The following is a 23651-nucleotide window of genomic DNA, read 5'->3' as shown; positions in this document are numbered from 1 at the left end:
TCTTCTTGCCTCCTCTTTTTGTTGATGATCTTGGTATTGAATTGAACATAGACTAAATTGTTCAACCTTCCAGATATCTATTCTATTTTTTTTCTTTGTATAGATCTACATGGAAGAAAAACATTAATATTTAATACATATTTAAAATTTTAATAGTAAGTCACAATAGATAATTAAATACTCACTCCTTCAAAAGTACTCAAATTTCTCTCACAACGTAGTTATTCTCATCATTTTTTTTGTGCACACTGCCTTAGCCAATGCTCTTCCAAATCCAAACTATTTGTTGATATACTTCAACAACTCCACATTTACTACCTCGCTTGGCTATCAATATCTCGAGAAAGAATGATTTGACACAAGTGAAAAGTCCATTCGCGTCCACTTCTTCACTTCCTATGCTCTGGTCATTTCAAGAGTAATAAGGGTTCAAGTGGTAGGCGGCTAAATCTAGTGGACTATCAAGCCGATTACGATTTTTCTCATCAATAATATCAATAATCGGACGATAGTGGAGCGTTTTTTTTTATTTAAAAAAATTCACTTTAATCTCATCTATCGCTCTAATTAATTCAATATACACAAAACCCATAGATGGTTTCTTTTCCCCATCAACATGACGAATTACCTTAGCTAAAAGAGCAAAAACCTTCAAGCAAAAACTTACTCCATCCCAAAAAGAGACACTCGAAGAGGTATTATATGCCTGTTTTTCCCTTTTACACTCTTTGAATGTTTGCAACATTTCATTCTTCACTAGAAACCATAGCTTTCAATTCATTTTTCTTCTCTATCAAGCTTTGTAAAGTTAAAAAAGTGGTTACAAATCTTGTTATTCTCAACCTCGCAACATCTTTTTTTTTTTTGTGAACTTCCTTGTCACTGAAAATGTCTTGTTATGTGCATAAATAAAGATGGTGAGCATTTCGTCTTCTCAATCACCTCTTTGAATTTAGGTTGGTTCCCAATTCATTGAAGCATAAAATTCACGGTGTGAGTTGCACATGAAATCCAAAATATATGTGGCCTCTTATCCTTCAACAAATCTTTCGCCACCATATTATTCGAAGCATTGTTTGTTACCACTTGAACTACATTTTGTGGCCCAACTTCTTCGATGCAGTTGTCCACATATTCAAATATATAATTCTCGGTGTATGCTTAATCTAATGCTTCCCTAGAAGAAAAGAAAGTTTTGTATTCCTTACAATAGACACACAAATTCATAATACTTGTTCTTTTCTAGTCGATCGGTCAAAATTGAGCAAACATTCAAAGTTAGTTCTTTTCTTTCTTTTTTAATAGACTTTTAGTTCTTTCTACCTCTTCTTTCAGTAAGGGATCTCTTAATAGTTATTGAGTCGGAGGACAATAACCCGGTCCAAACTGACAAATCACTTTCACAAACCTCTTGAAGCTATCATTGTCAATGCATGAAAAAGAATACCAGAATCATACACCCGTCGAGTAAATAGGTTTTTTCTTTTCTCTAGACTCCATTTGTCTTCCTAATATTCATCAAGAACAACTTCTTCTCTCACCCCAACTTCATTTGCATTCCTTTGTTTCTTTTTTGTTCTTGTTTCTTCAATTACATTTTAACATCGTATTTAACGTTTATTTCATTATAAGTTTGGCTAGATAACCTTGGTGTTATCAAATCCTTACGGTACACAGCTGACGACAGACAAATTTCGAGAAACAAATACTGAATAACCAAAGTAATGTAATCAACTACATTATCAAATCTGAAACAAAAAATAAACACACAATGCAGCAACTACCAAAAGAAAAACAAAAAAAGTTAAGTAAAAGACAAAAAGAATCACAAACTAAAATAAAGAGCTTCAAAAATGGCTCAAGTACACAACCACCTATCATTACAATAGATCATGTTACTATTGATATTATATAATAGCAAAAACTCCACAAATGAACATAAAGGAGATTCGAGTGATCGAGTTCACAACTTGCCAAATTCTAAACAAATAGTAAAAAGAAGACGGATTCAGAATGTAAAGTGGAGGAACATAAAAAAACAAAGTAAAAATTTCATTATCACAAAACAAACCTCACTAATCGATCAAGCCGAAATAAACTTCAAATATCCACAAGACAAATTTTGGCCAACAAAATGAATCTCATTATTTTGGCAGATTTTCTCTAAAATATCAAAAGACTCAAAACAAAATTAATGAGCAATAAAATTTAAAAACCTGACACACAGCTCACCACTGGAGGACTTGACTGGCAGGAGTGAGGGCGGTCGACGGCGACGTGAGCGTGGCGAGAGAGTGGCGGCCGATAGCAAGAAGCCCATCGACTTTTCTTGCAGCTTCTTGTTTCTCTGTGCTGCTTTTGTTCTCACTTCTACTCTGTTTAGTATTTAAGTTTTTAAACATTAAAGTGAGAGAATATTTTAATTTTATTATTTTGAACCGGTCGATTAATTTAACTTAGCTTAGCCAAAAGTTAGAAAGATGGACGATTTATAACACTGAATATTAGCGCTTATTTGATTTTTTTAACTTCGAATTTTTTTTATTTTTGTTATTTATATATAAGTTTAGAATTTAAATACATTATTTATTATGTTATATTATTATTTTATATTTTAAGATAGACAATTCGATGACGATCAGGTTACCAAAAAATTGAATTGAATTGAATGGCCCAATACCCTTAAATAAAGCCACCCTCTCTTCTTCTGAATACCGTCTCTCTGTCTTCTGATGTCTTTGTAACTTCTCTTGTAAAGAAAAGGAAGAATGGCTAGGAAAAGGAAGGCCGGAGATGTTGGAAAAACGGCCAATAAGGTATGCAATATTGCAGTAAAAATAAACACACGTTTAACTGAAGATTTGTGGGTATGTAGTAGCTTTTGTTCTTCGATTATAACTGTTTCTTGGAATATCACTTCTTTACCTTTTCCACCACCCTTTTAAGTGCATTGTTTTGATGTCATGAAAAATTATGGAAAACCGTATCCAATCTTCTGCTATGAATCTTGAATCTTCTCGTAAAGAAGAAAGATTTCTGTTTGTTCTTGAACAAAGGGAACTGGGGTTTGAGTGAGTGGACTACTTTTCGTATTTTGGATGCTAAACTTTTATTTGTGTGTCCCATCTGATTGAGAATATTCATCGCCATCGTCTGAAATGTGGGAAAAAAGAGAAAGATAGAAGGTGTGTCCTCGCTTTGCCTTAAACTCTCTGTTCTACGTTGCGCTTTTTGAAGCTTATTCCTTAGGTTGGATGACTAAACATATATTCTTGAAGTCCCACTCCAAGGCTTTGGCACTGTATGATTCTAGGTATCAATGATTCAGTTTTATATCTTTGCATTCCAAATGAATAACAGTAGGCTATTCGTATAAATTCGGGATCAAAGTGTAGAGGTTCACAGAAATGAAATTTTCCCCTCTACATTTGGTAAGGGCCTTTCGTTTTCCTAATTTATAGCTTTCTGAAATTTTTTACATGGTTGGAAAGGGTCATTGTTGGTAGCCTCGTAGTAACACTAGGCACTACATTTAAGGTTGTGGAATTTTCTTTTGTTTGATTGATGGTTATGCAATTTTTGTTTCCTTACGCTCAATTGGTGGTGTTCATGATCATCTTGCTTGACTTGGCTATTATTTCAATCGATGTACTATTTCTTGAACTAAAGCGATATACTTTATTTCTTTGTGACATTAGGAGATGAAATTTAGTTTCTTTTTAAGATATTAGAGTGACTTCTCGTGTTCCTAACATTTTCTCCTCTGTGTTTTTATGCTTCTTCATCAATACACAATGAACTTCTGTTTAGCATGTTATAACCTTTTCTCAATGTGCACTTTTACACTTTCTGAGAGTTGACACTGTAAACGACAGGGTAAAGCCCCCACATCGGAGAAATCAATAGGCGAAGAAAAAGAACACTCTGAAACTGCTCAAACTGTCTTGGAGTCCAAGGATGTTGAGAACATGCCTGAGCATGTAAGTCACATCGAACACACTGTGGAGAGTGAAAATCTTGTTGAGAAAGGAAAGGAAGAACCGAACAGTTGTCAGAAATTCGGTACTGTACCTAGCTTGGATGAGAGAAACACGAAACAGAAGGTGACTTATCTTGTAACTTGTTAGAGCAATTGATAGACTCAAGTCCGAGGTGTCGTTTCATATTCAGTATCCACGCACGATACCTTATTCAATGGCTATGATGAAGAAATTTGGGCTTCATTGTACTCTTAAGCAGGTTTGCAGGACAACAAATGCTGACCCTTCTTCTGAACTCGGCTACAAAAGCATGTACATTACCTCACAAAAACAGGTAATGACATTTTCTTGTATGTTATGTTGTTGATGATTATGTATTTATTTAATTTTGGTTTCTTGAATACGATGGCCATTTTATGGAGCAGCTCGAGCACCTGATGGCAGAAAATTGTCGGCTTTCCATGAAGTTGGAATTTGCTCGTGGGAAAATTGAAGCGGTAAGTTTTAAATGACCTTTATCACAAACTTACTGCATTTCCATTGATTTTGAGTCAACCCTTATTGCTTTAAATCTTCAAGTATTCTATACGTACTGAAATGGAACAATAAGAGTGTGCTTAATCGTGGTTCCTTCGTGTTGTGGGATTAATCCTGTGTTTTATCAACTTGTGACTGGTACCAGTATGAGAAGGTGATTGATGCTATCCGTACGACTAAGGATGTGATTCTAGTTGACTCCATACGGGGTAAAACTCAGGAAAATGCAAATGGAAATGCCGAGTCTGCTCCAGATGCAGATAATCACGTGGCATCTCCGGAAAAGAATGATTCTAAGAATGCTTCAAATATTGCTAATGAGCAAAAGAAAGTTTCTCGGCAGAGGAAGAAGAATTGCTGAGAAGAAAGACCAATTCTTGATATGATGCTGTCCAGCTCTGGGAATTATGAATTAATAAAGAAAGAGATAAACAGTAAGCAAAGGACTCAAGAGTGTTGAAGAGATTTTACTGTAATCTTTTTTTTTATTGGTATACTGTTGAATCTTGAAGATATTGGTCCAAGTTGTGTTGAAAAGATGTTAATTAACTTGGAAAAATTCACCACCATTTGCGGGTAAAGATTGATCACGAGGTTTCTAATTATAAAGAAGTGTATGTTATGGCAGAATGCTCCTGTAGAGCTCATCTGTTTATATTATAAATTAAGTTCGATTTTAAGTCTTGATGAACCTTCTGGTAAGGCTACAGGTAAGTGAAATCCAAATTACAATCCCCCATCCAAAATCAAATCTTTCAGTTCAATTACAATCTAAAAGTAAATTGGCAATAATAAATTCAAAATAAAGTATTTGAAATCCAAAGTTTTAATTTCATTTTACTCGTTTGCTCAGTTTTGGCTAAATGAATTTTGTAGTTATTTCCAATCAACTTTGAGAAATTGTATTAGTAATTATGATGCATTTCAATGCAATAGCAAACATAATGCACCCACGTGGTAGGGAATTTTTTCCAAACAAGAGGAACTAAAAGGGTGCGAGCAAGGATTTCATGCAATTCCGCTAAATAGAGCAACTAAACAAGTTGGTGAATACTCAGAAAATGTCACACATTAAGGAACTCGTAAATGCTGCCTCTCCAGCTTTGAACATAGCATATATCAAGGTAAATACAACATCGACTCTCATAACTTCCACTAAGATCCAACTTCATGCTTGCAGTCCGTACAAAAGTCTGCTGCATTTGGAGGGACTGCGGGATTTCCTGGAGAAAAATGTATCGGTCATCATATCATGCATTTCATGCCAAGGCCGTTGCAGGTTAAAATGAGGCTCTTGTAACGATTGAGGTAATCCTGCAGTCAACAAAATACAAGTAGTGCAACATGAATTGAAAAGAGAATAAATGATAAATACACCATAGAATTCATTGCAAAGGAGTAAATCTTACAATGATGTTGCTATCGTAGGCATAAAGCATCCCTTTCTTGTCATATTCACGTCGTTTTACTGGATCAATCAAAACTGGAAAAGATAATGAGATCCAATGTCAATCCTGGTCAAACTCGCATAAAAGAACAGCTAACAGAACTTTTATCACAGGCTGAACAAGCTGCAACAATTGACCATAATCTAACGCATCGGCTAGATATATTTTATGGCGTGCTAGGTGGAAAAACAGCAGACCTTTTTCTAGAGCGCTGAGTTTCTAGGTGACTTGATGAAATTACCGTGTGACAGGGGAAGCGTTAAAAGTATGATTATTGATGGTTTGTCATGTATTTACCACCTTGTAGTCCATTTACTAAGATGAGCTGAACTCAAGGTTTCTAAATTATGCATCGGAAATTCAGTATCGCCTAACCTAAGCCCATTATTTCCTAAATCATTTGTTGAAGTTTCAACAGAATGTACATTCATTACATACTAATCACCACAGCCTTTACTCTTTAGCATCTCTGATCAATTATTACTGTATAACAAAAAGCCTTATAGATGAATCCATCAGTTGTTGCCAAATCAAACGGTTTTAGTCGAGGTTGCATGTTTTAATATGAAAGATACAAAAGTCAGGGGAACTTGTTAATAGTCGCACCAATCCTCCATGTTAAATTCCAAGTAACATCAAGCTGAGAAATGTATACAACCTAGCATAAGAAAAATCATAAAAATCGCATTTACAATCAAATTTTCTGAAAGGTCACCCATTAAGTACCCTAAGAAAGAGCGATTGGCAAACACAACTAAATTACAAGACTCCTAATCTGCAGGCCACAACCAGCTAATAACTAACAAATTGCACATCCTTCACGAAAATACAAAACAGCACATATCATTTGACCTGGTCTCTTGCCGTAAAGCTTACTGTCAAGTGTCAAGTTTTCTAAACCACAATTTTTTTCTCAGTGAAATTCCATGGTCTTGAACTAATATGAACGAAATAATCCCCCAAACTCAAAATCAAATGTCACAAGCATTTCATTTAAATGCCAAAAAATTGATAACCAATCTAAAACATATTGAGCAAAACAACTTTAAGCCGATAGGAAGCAAACATTAGCACATTATTAAACGAAACAGCATTTAGTTTAAAAATGAAAAAGGCACAGGATACCCATATAAGCCTCATTAATTTCTTGAAACCTGGAAGTCGCACAGTCCTCATTCTTCTTTTTATCTGGATGCCATTTCTGGTAGCAAATAAGAAACCCAAAAATACTAACATTAAACTAAAACAAAAAATTAACCAAAAACCCAAAAAAACAACAAAGATAGCTAATGAATGTACCAGAGCAAGGCGAATGTAATTAGAACGAATCACTTCTTCAGGAGCGTCATAATCTACATCTAGAATTTTATAATAATCCTACACACCAAATAAAATATTAGCCATCAACAAGAAGCAAATAGGAAAAACAATGATTTTTTTTCACCGAACAAAAATAGACAAGAGAAAAAAAAATCAATACTTTAGGCTTCGATAACACGGAGAAGAAATCGTGGTCGGGGTGAGAATCGTCGTCGGATTCTTCTTCTTGAGGCTGTTGGAACCACTCGTCCCACATCATTTTCCTCTGGTCGAGTTGGGCTCGGCAAGATTTTCGCTTTTCTTCTCTCCGAATTTATCCGCTGAAATTTAGCGAAACCAGAAAAACCCAGAAGGGATACGGAATTTGGAGCAAAGAGAAATTGGCAACGGCAGCAGAAGAAAATGGGGCGAACAGCATTACAATATGGATAATCCTCTCCCATGAAATTGTTTTAAATTTTTATAAAATTTAGAGAAAATAAATTTGGTTTCTTGGAACTAATGGATAAAATATATTTGGATTTTGTGAAGCGAGGAAGAGTAAAAATAAATAAAATTATTTGTGAGAGTATTATATTTTCTGTCATATAAATATCTTAAATTTCATTGTTTATATAATTAAAATCCCTTGATAGATAATTAAAATTATTATATCATATATATTTATCAACAGCAAGATTCAATTCTTTGTGCGCAAAAAAAGTTAATGCCAATATATTCTTTCATTATTAGAGAAATGAAATTGATTTTATTGAAGAGAAAACAGAGCTCAAGCTCTGAACTAAAGAATTACAAAACAAACTTCAAAGTAACTAAGAGGAGCTATTTATACTGTATGTGTGGAAAGCCTTATACTGTATGTGTTGACAGACAAACCAAGCTAATTAATTTCTAACATTCATCACAAACCAAATAATAATAATAATAAAATAATCTTCCAACGAAAAAAATTCCAAAATTTGGTCAAACAAGTAGCTTCTTCTATTCACTTTTCCAAGGACATAATACCAGTAGATCCAATACTACTAGACTAGGCGTATGATTTGAATCGCCACTTCTAAACAAGAACACCGCATTGCCAACAACACTTTGATACAACCAGTTATGTACATCCCGACACACTTGGATCAAAAGCCCGTCCACCATAATCGTGTCGTTTCCCCGAAAATTCTACTTCAATCGCGCCACTTGCATCATCGTCTTCTTTTCTATGTATGTATATCGCCAGGCAATGATCATAGCTATCATTCAATCTCTACATCATGCACATCTCCGTTGGCCGAAAAATCGTGCCTTTGAATTTTGACGATCTCTTCCCAAATATGGGCTCCTCCTCCGTCACGAAAATCTCTCTAGAATTATCAACGCAAGGGGTCGAACTTGAATATATCTTCTTGTTGGTCTCATTGGTTAAGTCTCCAAGGAGCAAGTGTAATTCTTGGTTTACAAGAATGGCGAGATAGAATCCTTGTAGAGGTTCAGGCCCCGAACCGAACTTAGCAGACGATAAATCCCATAAGATGTCGACGGATGCAGAGTCTGAAACCAAATTCTCGAAGCCTTCTCTTGGAAAACAGCCATGTTGATGTCAGCTTTGCAAAGGGATTCTTTGATCGAATTTTGGATTCCAACAGTGAGTCCTTGGCCCATCAAATGCTCGATCAATCAATGTGACTGTGATGAAGCCTGAAATGGATTTAGCTAGACTGGTACTGGTGCAAGCGTGACAAGATTTTGAGCTCCGGATTTGGTTGTGGTTGTGTTCGATGCAATTTGGACGACACTTTCACCAAAATAAGATGGGAAATCTTCCATTCTTTTTTCTTGGAATTTGTGGAAACAAGGGATGAATGGAAATTACAGAATTTGTTTTGAATGCTAACTCAAGGCTGTAGCTTCAAAAAGAACACCAGGAGCACACATGCTGCTAAAAAAAATTTGAATTCAATGGACCAAACAAGATTAAGGAAAGAAGCGATTTATTTTGGGAAAGAAGAGAAAGGTGAGACATAAAAAGGCCAAGACGTGTTAGAAAACAAGAAAGAGATTCAATTTCAAATATGTTCCCAATTAATTAGTCGTTTTATGGTGTACAAATCCCAGTTATATAAAGTTTAAGAGACCGATATGTAGCTAAAACCCAACTGGCTTTGACGAAGACAAGGAAATAGTTGGCATGTCTTGTCCAAATTAATCATTTGTCCCACCTTCGCACAAATGAAAGATTAATTACGGAAATTGAATTTGTGGGCTTATTTTGTAAAATATCTGTGAGAACCTGAAATTCCAGCAGTAGCAGCAGCTGGCCAATTCCAGCAGTAGCCAACGATTCCAGCAGTAGCCAACGATTCCAGCAGCAACTCATATTTCAGAAGATGACATTTTCCAGCAGACCGAATCCAGCAGACAAAATCCAGCAGCAGAAGAGCGAATTCCAGCAGACAGTTACTGATTCATCTTAGACTTGTAACTGAAGCATTTATCACGGAATAAAGGTGGTTAATGGCAGATTATGGCCATTAAAAGAGGAAGCTAACAGTCAGAATATTTGTCTATAAATAACACTCTCAAACCTCTGAATTGGGTTACACAAATCTTGAGAGTATCACTTGAAATTTCGAGCTAAGAGAGTGCTGGTTTCGAGCAGTAGGACCAGTAGCAAGAACAAGCAGATTTCAGACTTCTACCGAAACACTTTTAGCAAATTACGGTAAGTGGGCTTATGTATAAATATCTTGAAAACCGTTTTGATGATTTCTGATTTAAAGCAAAGTATATTCTTGAATCCTGTTATCTGATTTCGAAGCACTGAAACTTAGTGAACTAATGGTAAGAAGATATATTCTGAACATTACTGATTACTGGCCTCATCCCTTAGAGGAGAGAACATATAGGGAACTGATATCAGTTTAGCCATAAAATTAACGAATGTGCTCAGGTGTGCTTATTTGATAAACTTCTGATTTCGACTGACTGAAATACCGATTATTATTTCTAGAACACTGCAACATGCGATTTCTTGTTATGAAAATAAGAATTTCTGTAATATTTTCTGTATTACTGTTCTTTATGAAAAATGATTTCGAAATGAGAGTTATTTCCCGCCCCGCTTACTGATTGAGCGAACCTATCACTCACCCACCAAAACATCTCAGATAAGAAACGATGAAAAAGGACTAGAAGAAGAGGAGCACTTCAGTTTCTGGGGCTGGTGAAGAAAGAGTTGTTTATTCTCAAGTTTTTATTTATGTTGTTTTCGCGCTGCGTCTGTAAGACATTGTTATGGTCTGGTTTGTTTTACATTTCCGCTGTAAAACATTAATTATTCGAGTTGGTATCAGACATTGAAATATTCAGTATTATATAAATAAAAGACTGGTGTTCTGAATTCGACTGAGCATAATGGTATTGACATGCATGCAACATAAAACAAATAACGTACTATTTATTTTCATACCCACAGATTTGTGAATGATGTTCTACTACACCTTGTCCGGCGGTTGTCTTTGTTCAAGTTGAAACATCAAACAACAGAAATTTATCCAATTTTAAGATCAGAAATAATAAAATTTGAACGTTGAAAATCAAATAAATTATACACTTATATATACACATATTTTAAATCAATTCAAAATAATTTTTAAAGTTCCAAGTATTACCCAAAATAATAGTTTGTATGATTTGAAAAATGCAGTAAAAAGTTGTCCCAAAAATTCCAAATATTTATTTCTTTTTCACAAAATAATTTTGCCTTAAAAACGTTTCCTAAAACATAAATAAAATCAAAACCAAACCCGAGTGACTTTTGCATATTAAGTCCTTGCTAGTAATTGGACTTGAGCCCAAACTGATCAGCTAGTGTCCGTATTAGGCCCAGATTACGGCCCATTTCAGCTAGGGTTTGTACTTTTCCAATATTAACTTTCTCCATGGTTTTAACAAGTCTGCGCGGCTGGGGGACAAAGTCGGAGAAGAAATCTAAAATCTACGGAGATCAATTCGTCACCCTAACCATGGTTTGCTCGATACTCTTCTCTATTGAGTAATTTTGAGATTTTTTTGGATCAAATGCCTTTTATTGTGATTTTTATTAGAATTCAAGACTTCATTTTTGTGTGTTGCAGTCGCTCGTATCAAGTGAGGAGTTCCAGCACATTCTGCGTGTGCAGAACACTAACGTTGATGGGAAGCAGAAGATCATGTTCGCTTTGACATCCATCAAGGGTATCGGTCGCCGTTTTGCTAATATTGTCTGTAAGAAAGCAGATGTCGATATGAACAAGAGGTTTCCCTTTACTTCTTTTTTTTTTTACAAAGAATCCGTAACATTTAGCCTGATTAATGTACTGATTTAGTGTGCTGATTTCTATCTCATATTGCATTTTACTCTTTTCTCTCTAACACTATATGCTGTCATTAACTTTTTTCATCCAATTAGTCGAAGAAATTAAATGTATATCAATGCTAGACCATCATACTGTAAATTAGTTAAGTTTCGATATTATTTTTGGGGAGCTGGATTTTACTACCTTGATTCTGAGGTTCGGTGATCATGGAAAATTTTGTTCATGTTTGGAAAACTAGTGGCTTTGTGTGACTATATCATGTTTAAGCTGACTGCTTTTGCGGAAAATATTAGTAGATTCTTGTTTTACAACATTCCTATACTGATTGAAATCGTGACTTTGGAAATTTGTATTCAGTATTAAAAAGCTTGTTGTTTGACCTCTAAATAAGGTTATGATGCACCTCTTCGATATTGCCACCTGAAGGTCTTCGTTTTGGGGAAAAAATTGTGACCCCGCATGTCTCAAAGTTTTTAGTCCTGTATCTTTGTCTGTTGATTTTGTTTCTTGATGGACATACGTTGATGTTGTTTAATGTTAACCAGGGCTGGTGAACTTTCTGCTGCTGAGATCGACAACTTGATGGTAATTGTTGCTAACCCTCGCCAATTCAAGATTCCAGACTGGTTTCTGAACAGGAAGAAGGATTACAAGGATGGAAAGTTTTCTCAAGTCACTTCAAATGCTCTTGACATGAAACTCAGGGACGATCTCGAGCGTTTGAAGAAGATCAGGTTACACACTTCATATCTCTCATCTCTTGACCTCTACTCTTGCTCAGTGTTACTGAATCTGACGAGTCTGTTTTGCAGGAACCACCGTGGACTTCGTCACTACTGGGGCCTTCGCGTGCGTGGACAGCACACCAAGACTACAGGGCGTAGAGGAAAGACTGTTGGTGTCTCAAAGAAGCGATAAGCCTCCTCTCTTTTCTACTTCATATTTAATGACGGTTTTGGCTTTATTTTTGGCATCCGAGAGGATCTTGCTTGTACGAAGTTTAATCTTTTTTAGTTTTTTGATGGATTTTGCATCTCAGCTTGCTTTCAATCATATGTTTTCCATGTGATTTAGCATCACACTGGAAAGAAATTTAGGTTTTTGAAGCCCTTTATAGCTGTGGCAAAATAGACAATTTTTGAAATTCGCCTGCAATTTCGTTGTGTAGAGAAATTTTCTATCAATTGAATCAGATTGGCTGCCAATTTTCAAGTCAAGCCTAACTGGAAAAGAAGAATAACATGGGTAATAAAGAAACTGGAAAAGAAGAATAACAAGAGTAATAAAGAGCCACTTATCATAACCATGATGATCAGTGCAATTTCGTAGCATCTTTCATTGGCATCTAGAGAAAAGGATAAAGATTCTGTTCTCATCTTAATGAAAAGAAAAGGGGGACATTTAAACTTCGCATTAGAGTTGAATAAAGTAAAAGTAAAGGGCTACCTAATATCCCGCAATGCTCCATACAAAAAGTTGGGATTCCTTCTTTTGTTGGATTTCCTAGGGAACAATTTCGATGCTCTGTCCCATCATATTTTGGCGAAAATAGGTCACTAACAATTGCGCCTTTGGACCGTGTCAACTCCAAAATTATTATGCGCTTGTCATTTTGCCATCGAATCAAATACATCAAATGAAGGGATCCTTTGTTATTTGCATGTTGAGGAAACTGCTGTGGCAGGAATATAATTTGGGATACAAGAACTAATGAAAATTTCTTACGAGATATATGTAATAGGTGCGTTGATCGATCTAATTTTAACCCAAAGTGTTAGTTGAGCCAAATAAACTATAGATTTGTCCCATAAGGAACGCTTCAAAAACTCATTGATATAGAAATTAACTCAATAATTGAACGCTAACCTGATACTTGATCTTCTTCCACACAAAAAGTAGGGTGCTAAGTAAGTTCTTCCGTAGCATATATAACCATTGAATGATTCACAAAAGACGAGTCCTTTAAGAAATATTGAAATACATGAAAGATTTAGTCAAAAAATCAATTATCCGATGCTACGCAAATGTTTTATAACAAATCATTTTGGACACCTTCCATTCACAATATACGAGTGTGCTATCTAGACGAGCACAAGGGCAGCTTGTAAAAACGCGAGTTACAAAATAAGGTGAAAATGTTATGCATACATTCAACTGATGCGAGCACATCCGCATGAACAGGTTTGGGTTTAACAACGAATAAACAGATACGAGCACATCCACACGAACGGGTTTAATAACAAACCAACAGATACAAGCACATCTACACCAACAGGTTCAGAACCTTCCTTGGTTATGAGATACTAGCTTGTGACTAATCACGAATGGAAGACAAGTCCCAACACATTTTTGCACACGCTCAGGATATAACCCCGCACAAGTAACTAGAAAATAATGGCTTAAATATTCCAAAGAACAATAACCTTCAATAATATGTCATCACTGTTTGGAACGAGGCAATAACACAGCAATCAGAAGCAACAACAGATTGGTTAACTTGAGGAACTGCAGTAACATCTGGCTTAATTTAATGAAATTGATTCATTTCATGGACGGATGGTTGTACTTCTGAAATAGATAAACTAGTTATCAAGGTCCCCCCACTAGCTCACGGGTTGGAGTTGGAAACCACTCATCTTTTGAGAACCAAGTACCCTCACCGAGAAATTCGAAATCCCTTGTCTAAAATTTTCTTGGAACTTAATTAATACTCAGTGACCAAAAAAATATAGACAAAAACTTATGTGAGATAATATCACAAGTCGTATATTTTGAGACGAATCTTTTATTTGGATCATCCATGAAAAAATATTGAATATCGGTAGGGTTGACCATCTCACAGGTAAAAATTTGTGAAACCGAATCTCTTATTTGGATCATCCATGAAAAAATATTGAATATCGGTAGGGTTGACCATCTCACAGGTAAAAATTTGTGAAACCGTTTCACAAGAAACATACTCAAAAATATATACCCGATGTTAAAGTCATACCCGAATCTCTATCAGCTTTGTCCTTTAATGGAAAAAAACAAGAACAAGGTAAGTGAACATAATTTATTCACACTCTTGTTAGAAAAGTTCACCAACACTTTGAATCGATTAATGTAATTCTACTAAAGAAGCTTCAAGAATTAATTCAAAATCTGTAAAAGAAACACGGATTATCACAACAACGCAGACATAAAATATATGATTTTCTAGATATCTTTGGATGTTTTCCACTGTGAAAGCATAATTGAACGTTAATCTCATACGCAGATTAAATCCTACAAAAGTTAACATAGAATTTACTGTACAAGAACCAGCCTTCCAGCTCCAATATCCCCACCATCGTCGTCCTCCGCTGCCGCCCCTTTCGGCACGGTCACCACCAGCTCTCCGTCGTAGTAAACGGCGGAAGCTAGCTCCGGCCTCGTCGACTCCGGCAGCCGAAACCTCCACAAATCGAGCTCGAACTCCGTGCCTGGAAAGTCGACTACGACGTTTCCCCTGATAAGAATCTTTGTGACCCCAGGATAGATCTCGATAGCATCCGCCCTCACGTCGCCGGTGATTTCATCGGTCACGGCAACGAATATGAGAGAGTCGGGGGTCTCTTCGATTGTAACATCGGCATCTGCGTGGAAGGGAAGCTCCAGAACCTTCTCAAAGATGTGGGGCAACCGCCGCAGCTTCTTCTGCCGGCAGCTGTTCGCCTGAGCAAGCAAGGATGCGACGTCGTACCGGAGAGTGGCGTTCCGCTGCCGAGGAACTGGGTGAACCTTCATTCTTAAAATTCTAAATTAATTGAAGAAATGGAAGCCCGGATAGCAATCTCTCTAGTTTCTCGAAGAAAATCAAGAAAAAAACTGAATTGAAAATGGAAGCGCAATCGAAATTTGAATCCAAGGTTAAGTTTTCATAAAAACCCAATCAAAATCTGAATTGGATAACGGAAACCCATTAAAATTAAATGCCAACATCGAATTTTCAACGAGAAGGGGAAGAAGAGAGTGATTATCCGGTGGATTTCGAAAGTGAAAAACGAGCAGGAACAATAATGATTGAGGCCGTATTGTTTATCTTTTTTTAATTACTCTTATTTAACTGGGAAAAAAACATAGATCTATTTACTTTATGTATAAAAAAACGTCATTTTTCGTTTTCTAAATATTCCACCATTTTTCACCGCTTCAAATCTTCGACACATCTCTATAAAGAACTAATTTTTTTTTTTGGAATCCAACTAATCATATTAAAACAATCCTATTTGTTGGTATTTGTAAGGTTCATCGACGTATTCTTTTTGGATCCTGCAATCATATCTGTTATAATACTTCATAGAGCTATGCTCACAAAAATTCTCACATCTGGTTGTGGAGTAGGTGCTTCTCCAGTCTCGAAACTAAAACTTTTGTCGAGGTCATAAATAATTGGATTAAAGAGAACTGATATCAATTGAACTAAAATATTTATGATAAGTGCATTAACATACCCCTATTGGGTCCTGTAATCACAGCTCCTCGATAGTCCATGCGACATTTACTCACAAAACTCCCTCCATCTGACCGTGAAATATGTGTCTCCTCAGATTTTATAATAGATGATTGTCGATTTATCTTGCAACAGGAATCTTCATTTTCTATTATTTTTGTATATCAATTAGCAAATGTGGTTGTTGATGTTTAGGCCAAAAAAATATAATTCTTATGCTAATCTTTGTACTTAATCGAGTCCATAAACTCATGTTGATGTCCTTGTAGCTTGTGATCCCTAATCCTTAAAAAATGGGTTTTAATTTTGGCTAAAAAAAATTCTCCTTTTTTAGGTTTAAAGTACCATTTAGACGTGTGCCGTAATTGTAAGGAAATGAAGGGTTAGTTTCGTAAATCGGGCAGGTGCACCAAATAACGTGGTGCACGCCGTGCCTAATACGAGATTTAAATACACCTGAGAAACCATTTGAGATCCGGATATTTATATGCTACTTGTACCAAAAGCCCATGCTTAGAGAGAAAATCTGACTGCTTATTTCACCAAGCTGTCGGCTGATATTCTTCGAATTCAGTCGAAGATTCAGGTAAGTTTTTCGATTTCATTTGTGTTATGGTCTGTTTTGCTTCGTTCCGTTGTTGTGATGTTTCTTGTTTGTTTGTTTGTTTTGCTTTTTTTTTTTAGCTAGATCTGAAGACAGGTAAGTGTTGGTTTGCGGTTGTTGTGGTGAAGTCGGATTCATTTATGTTCGATATATGTGTGGGGTTCAATGAAGAGACTGTCGATCTGCTTAGATTCTGGTGGTTATGGAGAAGATCTAAAATTCTGGTTGCTTGACGTGTTCTAAGTGTTAGTGTTCTCAGCTGCTGATTTGTTTAGATCTGTTAGTTTGTTTTGGTTATTATTAAGATTACTTAACAGACGAGAAGTAGACTGATTATTCAATGGAGACACTGGTAGTCTCTCATCAAAGAAATCAGCATCGGGATTATGGTAGAAACCGTAGTCATCCAGCTTCCAACTTTGGGTTGTTTGGTTCTCCGCCTTCTAGTGGTTTTCGTGGCATCAATTGCCGCACATTCCATTCTGAAAATGGGTCACGTCCAATGCCATTGAAATCTTGCTCAACGATCCCAGTTATCAATAGGGCATTTTCTGCTCCTTTTTCGCCCAGAACCCCAACTTCATCTGATTATAAGCAAAAAAACTCCAAAAGCAACGGTAAAAGCAGCTCGATTCCGATTCCAATAAAGATCGAGTTGGAAAATGAGGAGCTGTCATTTGGAGATCAATTGCATTTCTCAGAGCGTTGGGCTGGTCCAGCATATTCCAATTCACCTCCCCCAAGTTCTTTACCCATGCCTAAGTTTTCACTACAGCCCAAAAGAACAGTTTCCCTTGACTTGCCTTCCTCAGCCTCTAAGATCGATTTACGCCCTATAGCGAAATCTGCACCTGCTTCACCGACAAGGGAGCGGAGCACATTCCCCAGTGATTCATGTGAACCTTCGGATTCTGCGACATTGACACTTCGTCGCATGCTAAATCTTGTTATCTCTGATGAATGAAGAAGTATCTGAGGCAGTTTGTGCTTTTGTAAATAAATAAATTTTCCTACATTAGAGTAGTGGTGTATTTAGTGTTTCGAAAATAAAGCCAGTCCACAGAATAAATTATAATTATAGACTTGTAGTGTTTCGAGATTTCTGCGTAGTGATGGTTATGGCTGCGCAAGAGCAAATGATGGTCGGTCAACTATTTCTAGACATCTCCGGAGGTTGATGTTGGTCTGACATTGAATGTGGTTTGATTGGTCAGACGTTGATATGGAGAGGCAAGATCCTTTGAATTGAGGGCATGATTTTAGATATCCGACAAGCTGGGTAGAGCAGTGATGGATAGAATGAACTCAGTTGCGTATTTGCTTTTCAACCAAGTATAAGTATAACTTGGAGGAGACTAAATGTTATTGCATGGCAACAGTTGAGATTTCCGATGTGACTTTCTCTCAGGATTGTTCATTGTTACTCCCTTCCTTTTTAGTTAGTATTACTTTGTTTCCTTCTGCTTGCATATAGTGTAAAACCATTATTTCGTTTTACGGGCTTATTACCTGTAACTCAAGGCCCTGTTTTTCTATTTTCAGCCCCGCGTGAGTATCTTTTGATTTTTCCCTTCATCCAAACTCCAAGTTCAATAGATTTTGTTTCTTGCTTCTGTATCCTTCTCTCATGTTTCTGTTTTCTGTGAGATTTGATCCTTGTAATCTGCATAACAAAGATGTCTTCTCCCTCTCGCCGTTTTTTCTGGTTTTTTTAAAGGAAGAAGGTGAGGAAAGTAGGGACAAGTTTATCTTTGTGATTGTAGCATTTGTTTAGGTTTGATCCGAATTTTAATTCTACAAGCTTTCTCCTATTGATATTTGTTGAGAATGAGTTGTACCCGTTCCTTGTCATCTAGAATTCCATTCGTCATCATGAATTGTTGAGTGTTGACCATACGCTGCTGTTCACAGGTAATTGTTTCAACAATTTTACAGTTGATATTTTTTTATTCGATGTGTTGAATGTTTGCGCTCACACTTTTGCCCCATATTTGTGGCAGTTTATTTTCATTAGAGAATCGGCTGAAGAACTGTTCCAGTACCCTATCGAATTGCTAATATTTCTATCCATATTTATGGGTTTGTTCTGCTTTTTCAGTTGTCTTGTATCAGAGTCTTTGTGTCTGAAGATGATCAATCTATTATCTAGATATGCAGCTAGTCTGTTTAGGAGAACACTATTTACATATAACGCATGTTTTAAAGGACCTTCACTTCCCAGTTTGTATACTTGTCCAGATTGATACTACAGCTACCGTATACTCTCTTTATTCCTGTAAATTACATCATCTCGCCTATCCTTGTAGTTCAGAGATATCCTAAAGAAACAACCAAAACTTCAATAAAACAGCTAAACACAAAGAAGCAACATCAGATTCATGCGAAAACGATCATTCACGACCAGGGTTGCACTTGTGCAATTTCCAGAAGCAAAATTTACATTTGTAAGAAAATTATATGTAGGATTTAATATTTGTGTTTGGCTACAGATATGTTTAGGTGGTCTTACGCTGGCACTGATCAATCCCATTTGGAGAAATTGGAGTTCAAGGACGAGCATTGTCTTGTGCCATTGCTCATACCAAAATAACAATATGATATTTCAAAAAAATTATAAATAAATTTCATGTGATTTGAGCAATTTCACCTTGGCCCGCTATACTTATCGTTTTTTGCAATCAAGAATTAAATAAAGTTTTGGGGGCACTATCCTGATCGTTCAATCAATCTTTGCCTTGTTCAACAGACAACAAATCCAGGGAATCAGATCCCAAAACTCTGCTTTCGAAGCCATTTTCCATTTTCTAGACATTGAACAATTCAGGATCATCGCCACGGCAACTCTCCACAATGCAGTCATCATATATATGAGTTGTTTTCGGATTAGGTCCACGAGTGATCACACATGTATAATCTTCACACATTGCCATTTCTTTTAAAGAAAGCAGCCTCGAAAATTCTCTAACTGGAGTGCTGGAAAATGGGCTCAACACCTGAGAATCACGAGTCATGATTCCGAAATCACCGAGATAATTAGGTGATTCCGGCGAGGACCTTGTGCTGGAAATTTCAACATTAAGCTTTGCTCCAAATAGAGCTATTCTAGTTACTGATTTCGATAACTTTTCATCAATATTTTGTTCATTTATCGATTCAATCAAGGCAATTCCTATGGCTTTTGGCTCTAGTTTAATCCCTGAGCCTTTGCTGATGATTTCAGGGATTGGGGATGGGGTACTTGGCAAGTTTTTATCCGACAAAATCTGTTTTGCAAAATTGGGTGAATTCTTGGGGTCAAGAACCGAACTTTGACTGATTACTCAGCATGTGCAATCAATCAATCATTCACTAAAATTTCACCCAAGATTCTGTAATGTGACTGTAAACATACCAAGATATAGTTCGAAAATTACCAATCACCCATATTGATCAAAAGTTAAGAAAGAAAATAAATTTTTTTTACAAATAAGATTAGCAGCAAACCTGGTTCTGTGCCTTTATTCACTCCATGAATGGTTGCTGAAGAAGCACATGAAAAATGGAACAGACTTCAACTTTTCTCCGTAAGAAGTTGGGATATTTTTATTATTAAATCTGTGAAAAAGCGGAGCAAACTTTGCTAAATCTCATTAGCTTCCATTTTTAGAACACTGACGGATGAATGAATGAATGAAAGGCCCAATTCTGTTTTTTCTTTTGTCTGAGATGTGGTTGGAATGAAGTTTTTCACAGTTTCTTGGAATTTCTCAAGTTAATTTTAATCTTCATCATTAGGCCATTGAAAGAGAAAAAAATAATTCTAAATGTGTCTATTAAAAATAATATTTATATAAACACCAATTAATTCATTTTTTTTTCTCCATATGTTTTTTTCCTTTGAAATTTCTAAAAACATATTTTTTTTATTACTAACAATAATTTAAAATCAAAATTATTAATATGATTTATTTTACTTTTCGAGTTCTGATCACAAGATCTTACGAAATTCAGAATTATATTTAGTAAAAATTTATCAACGTAACAAAACAATTATAATATTTTATTGATTCATAAATTTAATAATTTTAGTTTTTTTATTAATTATTATATGTATATATTAATTTTTTTTAAACTTTTTTGCATTACTGGAAAATGGGTCAAAATGGGGCTTGTTTCCTTAACGGGGACCGCATGTGCCATATATATAGGCGAGCTGCCGCTGGTCACCAACTTTCGCTCATTTGTTGTATTTGTTTCGAACACCAACACGCACTGTAGAAAACCCTAACTCAGCTTCCATATTACTCGGCGAAGATGCGGGGGAAGCGAAGCCGGAACGCTGGTTCATCGACTCATGCGACGCCTCTTGAAACCGATGGCTCTGCTTCCCTTAGCCCCGCGAAGGTTTTGAAGCCATCTGGAGCCCACGCCGCCGAGCAGTTGCAGCCGAAGATTTTGAACGCTGTTTCACCGGCGGCGCATCAGACTGCTGGAGAATCTGATCAGCTTAAAATGGGAGATTTTCTGGAGAAATGCCACTATTGCCAGAAGCGGATTGCGCAGAACTCGGAGGTCTTCATGTATAGGTAGAAGGAACTTCGGGGATGATTATTTATTTCTAATATATTATATATAGTATTCGGTCTCGATTATGCTGAATGAGAAGATCATGGAATTTTACTGGTTGCTTCTGTATTTTATGCTTTAAATGGTTAAATACAATTTGTGTCTTCACAGTTATGTACTTCCATTACCATTTTTTGATCTTCCTCTTCGATCGATTCCATTTATTGGAGTTTATTTTCTTATAAATCAATTAAATTTGTCACTCTTTTGAATTTTTTTTTTTAAAAAAACATAAAAATTAAAAGCTTCTTAAAACCTAGTGTTTTAAAAATTGAGGCACATTACCCCTTTTGCAGGGATCTTTAAAAGTAAAAGGTTGTGAAAGATTATTTATTTTATACATTTTTTTAGGTTTTTCATAGTGGCCCTCAGAGAATCTGCTGCGTGTGTTTGATATCCTGATTTTTATTTCTTCATTAGGAACCTGAATTTTACGGTTTCCCGACAGTCCGGTGTGGTGTTCAAAATTTTCATCTTGACAACAATCTATCGACACCATGTCATCGTTCGATCAAAGTTATAAGATCCCATTTTGTCTAATCCAACATCACTTCAAAAACTGATGCATCGATTTGTTGGTACTAATCAAGGAATTCGATCATTTTACTTGTCTACTTAATCAATGCATCTCTTATTATTGCATGTCATATACAAAACTATCTGAGCGTTAGAATTGCTCAAGTTTGTGTGTTCAATTTGATGCAGCGACCTCTGTGCGTTTTGCTCTGCTGAGTGCCGGGACTTTCAAATTGCAAAAGACCAATTGGTGGAGACACAATCAGTAAATCCCCAAGAGAAGATAGTTCCAGGCCTGGGGATCTACAATGTGAAGGGTTAGCCTATCTTGTCAAATACTAACTACAGATGCATTCAGCTGTCAAATATTTTGGTGATCGGTTTATGCTTCTGCATTGGATAGGATTAGTTTTACTGACATTCCATGTTACCATACATCTTTACAATAGGAAAGCTGTTTTTTCCAGCTTCTAGAAGTAATCGCCCTATAACCCCTGTTTACGTCTGGGTTTCTATGTTAGCATATTTTCAAAAGAGTAAAGACTAGGTGTACCTCTTTTGTTTCAGCAGCTAATCTGAAGTCAGACGTGGTGCTGTTAAATGGTATAACCTTGATCTGGTCAGGCATATAAACATTACCTAAAGCATAAGTATCTCTCGGTTTTTTACATTCATCTGCATTTCGTTTTATGGTCCATTTTATTTCTTTGATCAGTTTTTAATGGCACTGATCTTGGACAAGAGTTCTGTGTCCGTCGTGCAAGGGTAGTTTGGAAGATAAATCGCTGTATTAGAAAAGCCCGAAACAAAAATGAGAGTTTACGATTGCTCTTAGTAGACTAGTGGCATGATTACAAATAACTGAGAGAATCTTGCTTTAGGTCCTTGTAGTCATGTTGATTCTATCATGACGTTCAATTGCCGGAGTGTTTATTGACATGGAAAACTGGCTTTGTGACTTAGGAGGATTGTAGATTTGCCCCGTTGCTAAATTTTTTCATTTAGCCTACACCGGATCATGAAAAATTCATATATCCATCCTTAATCAAGATTAGTTGAACATCGTTCTTCGCCTCACAAGATCCATTCTTTGCTTTCTCAGATCAATAAAAAGTTAACTGGACTCTATTTTTGTCATGATAAGAAGTGATGCTTGCTAGTCCTTTTGCGAACAGCTTATCCCATGCGATTTGAATTCAAATTTAAAACATCGTAAGCGTATGCCTATGTTTGGTGAGTATCTCCGTATTGCAATATGGACCAAGTTATGGCTTCCTGAATCCCTGTAATCCAAGCACACCGCAGATACAGCCATTGCATAACCCCACAAAGGAGTCGTTCTCTATACCGGAGCTCCCCATGTCGCCACACCATGTCCCTCCATGTGGCGACAGGGGGCGAAAAAAGGGAAGAGAAAGATGGCAAGAACTTGTTGAATCCATCGTTCGAGCTCATAATAAATCAAAAGTTGCTTTTGTTATTCAGGACATGAGGAGTTTATGTAAATATTTAATATTACTAGAAAAATGCACGTGCGTTGCACGTAAAAACTTAAACTGCTGAAAATATATGTGCGAAATTTTGATAATATTTAAATGAATTAAAACATAACTAATAACATTTATCAACTGAAATAAACTAAGCCATAAAAAATAAAAAAATCATGACCATAGACGATATATGAATAAGAGAAATTATCTTATCCACTTGACACACTTTCAAATATTCTTCTTGGTTGATTTTGAGAACTCAACAACTCTTTGTCGTAGTTTGTTATAATATGCATATAACTATTTTGATATGCTCAGCAAATATCTGATC

General features: G+C 36.1%; 5 protein-coding genes and 2 long non-coding RNA genes across 8 annotated transcripts; 5 read left to right on the top strand and 2 right to left on the bottom strand.

The window, feature by feature from the left end:
- Positions 1–177: 177 nt before the first annotated feature.
- LOC140829644 (uncharacterized) lies at positions 178–1432 on the top strand. The gene is made up of 2 exons (XR_012117491.1): positions 178–695; positions 957–1432. It is a non-coding gene; the product is annotated as an uncharacterized lncRNA (long non-coding RNA).
- A 1232-nt stretch (positions 1433–2664) lies between these two features.
- On the top strand, positions 2665–5156 carry LOC140829643 (uncharacterized). 2 transcript variants are annotated; one of them, XM_073192950.1, is made up of 5 exons: positions 2665–2816; positions 3876–4103; positions 4237–4314; positions 4406–4477; positions 4663–5156. In XM_073192950.1, exons 1-5 carry the CDS (start codon positions 2769–2771, stop codon positions 4876–4878), a joined length of 642 nt encoding a protein of 213 aa, XP_073049051.1. In that variant the 5' UTR covers positions 2665–2768; the 3' UTR covers positions 4879–5156. The 2 variants fall into 2 exon arrangements, with proteins under 2 accessions (XP_073049051.1, XP_073049052.1); XM_073192951.1 differs by having other exon boundaries at positions 4240–4314; positions 4663–5153.
- Positions 5157–5512: 356 nt separating this feature from the next.
- On the bottom strand, positions 5513–7752 carry LOC140830404 (uncharacterized). The gene is made up of 5 exons (XM_073193674.1): positions 7446–7752; positions 7265–7342; positions 7091–7166; positions 5927–6000; positions 5513–5831 (listed from the first exon to the last, which is right to left on the bottom strand). Exons 1-5 carry the CDS (start codon positions 7542–7544, stop codon positions 5763–5765), a joined length of 396 nt encoding a protein of 131 aa, XP_073049775.1. The 5' UTR covers positions 7545–7752; the 3' UTR covers positions 5513–5762.
- A 3417-nt stretch (positions 7753–11169) lies between these two features.
- On the top strand, positions 11170–12836 carry LOC140830403 (small ribosomal subunit protein uS13z/uS13y/uS13x-like). Its single transcript, XM_073193673.1, has 4 exons — positions 11170–11301; positions 11410–11570; positions 12177–12365; positions 12444–12836. The coding sequence occupies exons 1-4, from the start codon at positions 11215–11217 to the stop codon at positions 12547–12549; spliced, it is 543 nt and encodes a 180-aa protein (XP_073049774.1). The 5' UTR covers positions 11170–11214; the 3' UTR covers positions 12550–12836.
- A 1942-nt stretch (positions 12837–14778) lies between these two features.
- Positions 14779–15706, bottom strand: LOC140829642 (uncharacterized). The gene has a single exon (XM_073192949.1). The coding sequence runs from the start codon at positions 15397–15399 to the stop codon at positions 14920–14922; it is 480 nt and encodes a 159-aa protein (XP_073049050.1). The 5' UTR covers positions 15400–15706; the 3' UTR covers positions 14779–14919.
- An 865-nt stretch (positions 15707–16571) lies between these two features.
- Positions 16572–18957, top strand: LOC140830402 (uncharacterized). Its single transcript, XR_012117614.1, has 3 exons — positions 16572–16691; positions 16790–18620; positions 18710–18957. It is a non-coding gene; the product is annotated as an uncharacterized lncRNA (long non-coding RNA).
- Positions 18958–20938: 1981 nt separating this feature from the next.
- On the top strand, positions 20939–23275 carry LOC140829641 (FCS-Like Zinc finger 5-like). The gene is made up of 2 exons (XM_073192948.1): positions 20939–21274; positions 22020–23275. The coding sequence occupies exons 1-2, from the start codon at positions 21003–21005 to the stop codon at positions 22150–22152; spliced, it is 405 nt and encodes a 134-aa protein (XP_073049049.1). The 5' UTR covers positions 20939–21002; the 3' UTR covers positions 22153–23275.
- The last annotated feature ends 376 nt before the right edge of the window (positions 23276–23651 follow it).

The sequence above is a fragment of the Primulina eburnea genome, chromosome 4 (assembly GCF_022965805.1).
Source record: "Primulina eburnea isolate SZY01 chromosome 4, ASM2296580v1, whole genome shotgun sequence".
Lineage (NCBI taxonomy): Eukaryota > Viridiplantae > Streptophyta > Magnoliopsida > Lamiales > Gesneriaceae > Primulina > Primulina eburnea.
The sequence above is the reverse complement of the archived record's forward strand: the minus strand, read 5'-3'. Positions and strand labels throughout refer to the sequence as shown.

What these genes read in the sequence shown, in the direction of transcription:
- LOC140829643 (XM_073192950.1), top strand. Translation starts at nt 2,769, where the DNA reads ATGGCTAGGAAAAGGAAGGCCGGAGATGTTGGAAAAACGGCCAATAAG. An exon ending in TTGGAAAAACGGCCAATAAG is followed by an intron (nt 2,817 to 3,875) that starts GTATGCAATATT and finishes TGTAAACGACAG; the next exon opens with GGTAAAGCCCCCACATCGGA. An exon ending in ACATTACCTCACAAAAACAG is followed by an intron (nt 4,315 to 4,405) that starts GTAATGACATTT and finishes TTTATGGAGCAG; the next exon opens with CTCGAGCACCTGATGGCAGA.
- LOC140830404 (XM_073193674.1), bottom strand. Translation starts at nt 7,544, where the DNA reads ATGATGTGGGACGAGTGGTTCCAACAGCCTCAAGAAGAAGAATCCGAC. An exon ending in AATTAATGAGGCTTATATGG is followed by an intron (nt 6,001 to 7,090) that starts GTATCCTGTGCC and finishes TATCTTTTCCAG; the next exon opens with TTTTGATTGATCCAGTAAAA. An exon ending in CCTACGATAGCAACATCATT is followed by an intron (nt 5,832 to 5,926) that starts GTAAGATTTACT and finishes TGTTGACTGCAG; the next exon opens with GATTACCTCAATCGTTACAA.
- LOC140830403 (XM_073193673.1), top strand. Translation starts at nt 11,215, where the DNA reads ATGGTTTTAACAAGTCTGCGCGGCTGGGGGACAAAGTCGGAGAAGAAA. An exon ending in GATGTCGATATGAACAAGAG is followed by an intron (nt 11,571 to 12,176) that starts GTTTCCCTTTAC and finishes AATGTTAACCAG; the next exon opens with GGCTGGTGAACTTTCTGCTG. An exon ending in GAGCGTTTGAAGAAGATCAG is followed by an intron (nt 12,366 to 12,443) that starts GTTACACACTTC and finishes TCTGTTTTGCAG; the next exon opens with GAACCACCGTGGACTTCGTC.
- LOC140829642 (XM_073192949.1), bottom strand. Translation starts at nt 15,399, where the DNA reads ATGAAGGTTCACCCAGTTCCTCGGCAGCGGAACGCCACTCTCCGGTAC.
- LOC140829641 (XM_073192948.1), top strand. Translation starts at nt 21,003, where the DNA reads ATGCGGGGGAAGCGAAGCCGGAACGCTGGTTCATCGACTCATGCGACG. An exon ending in TCGGAGGTCTTCATGTATAG is followed by an intron (nt 21,275 to 22,019) that starts GTAGAAGGAACT and finishes AATTTGATGCAG; the next exon opens with CGACCTCTGTGCGTTTTGCT.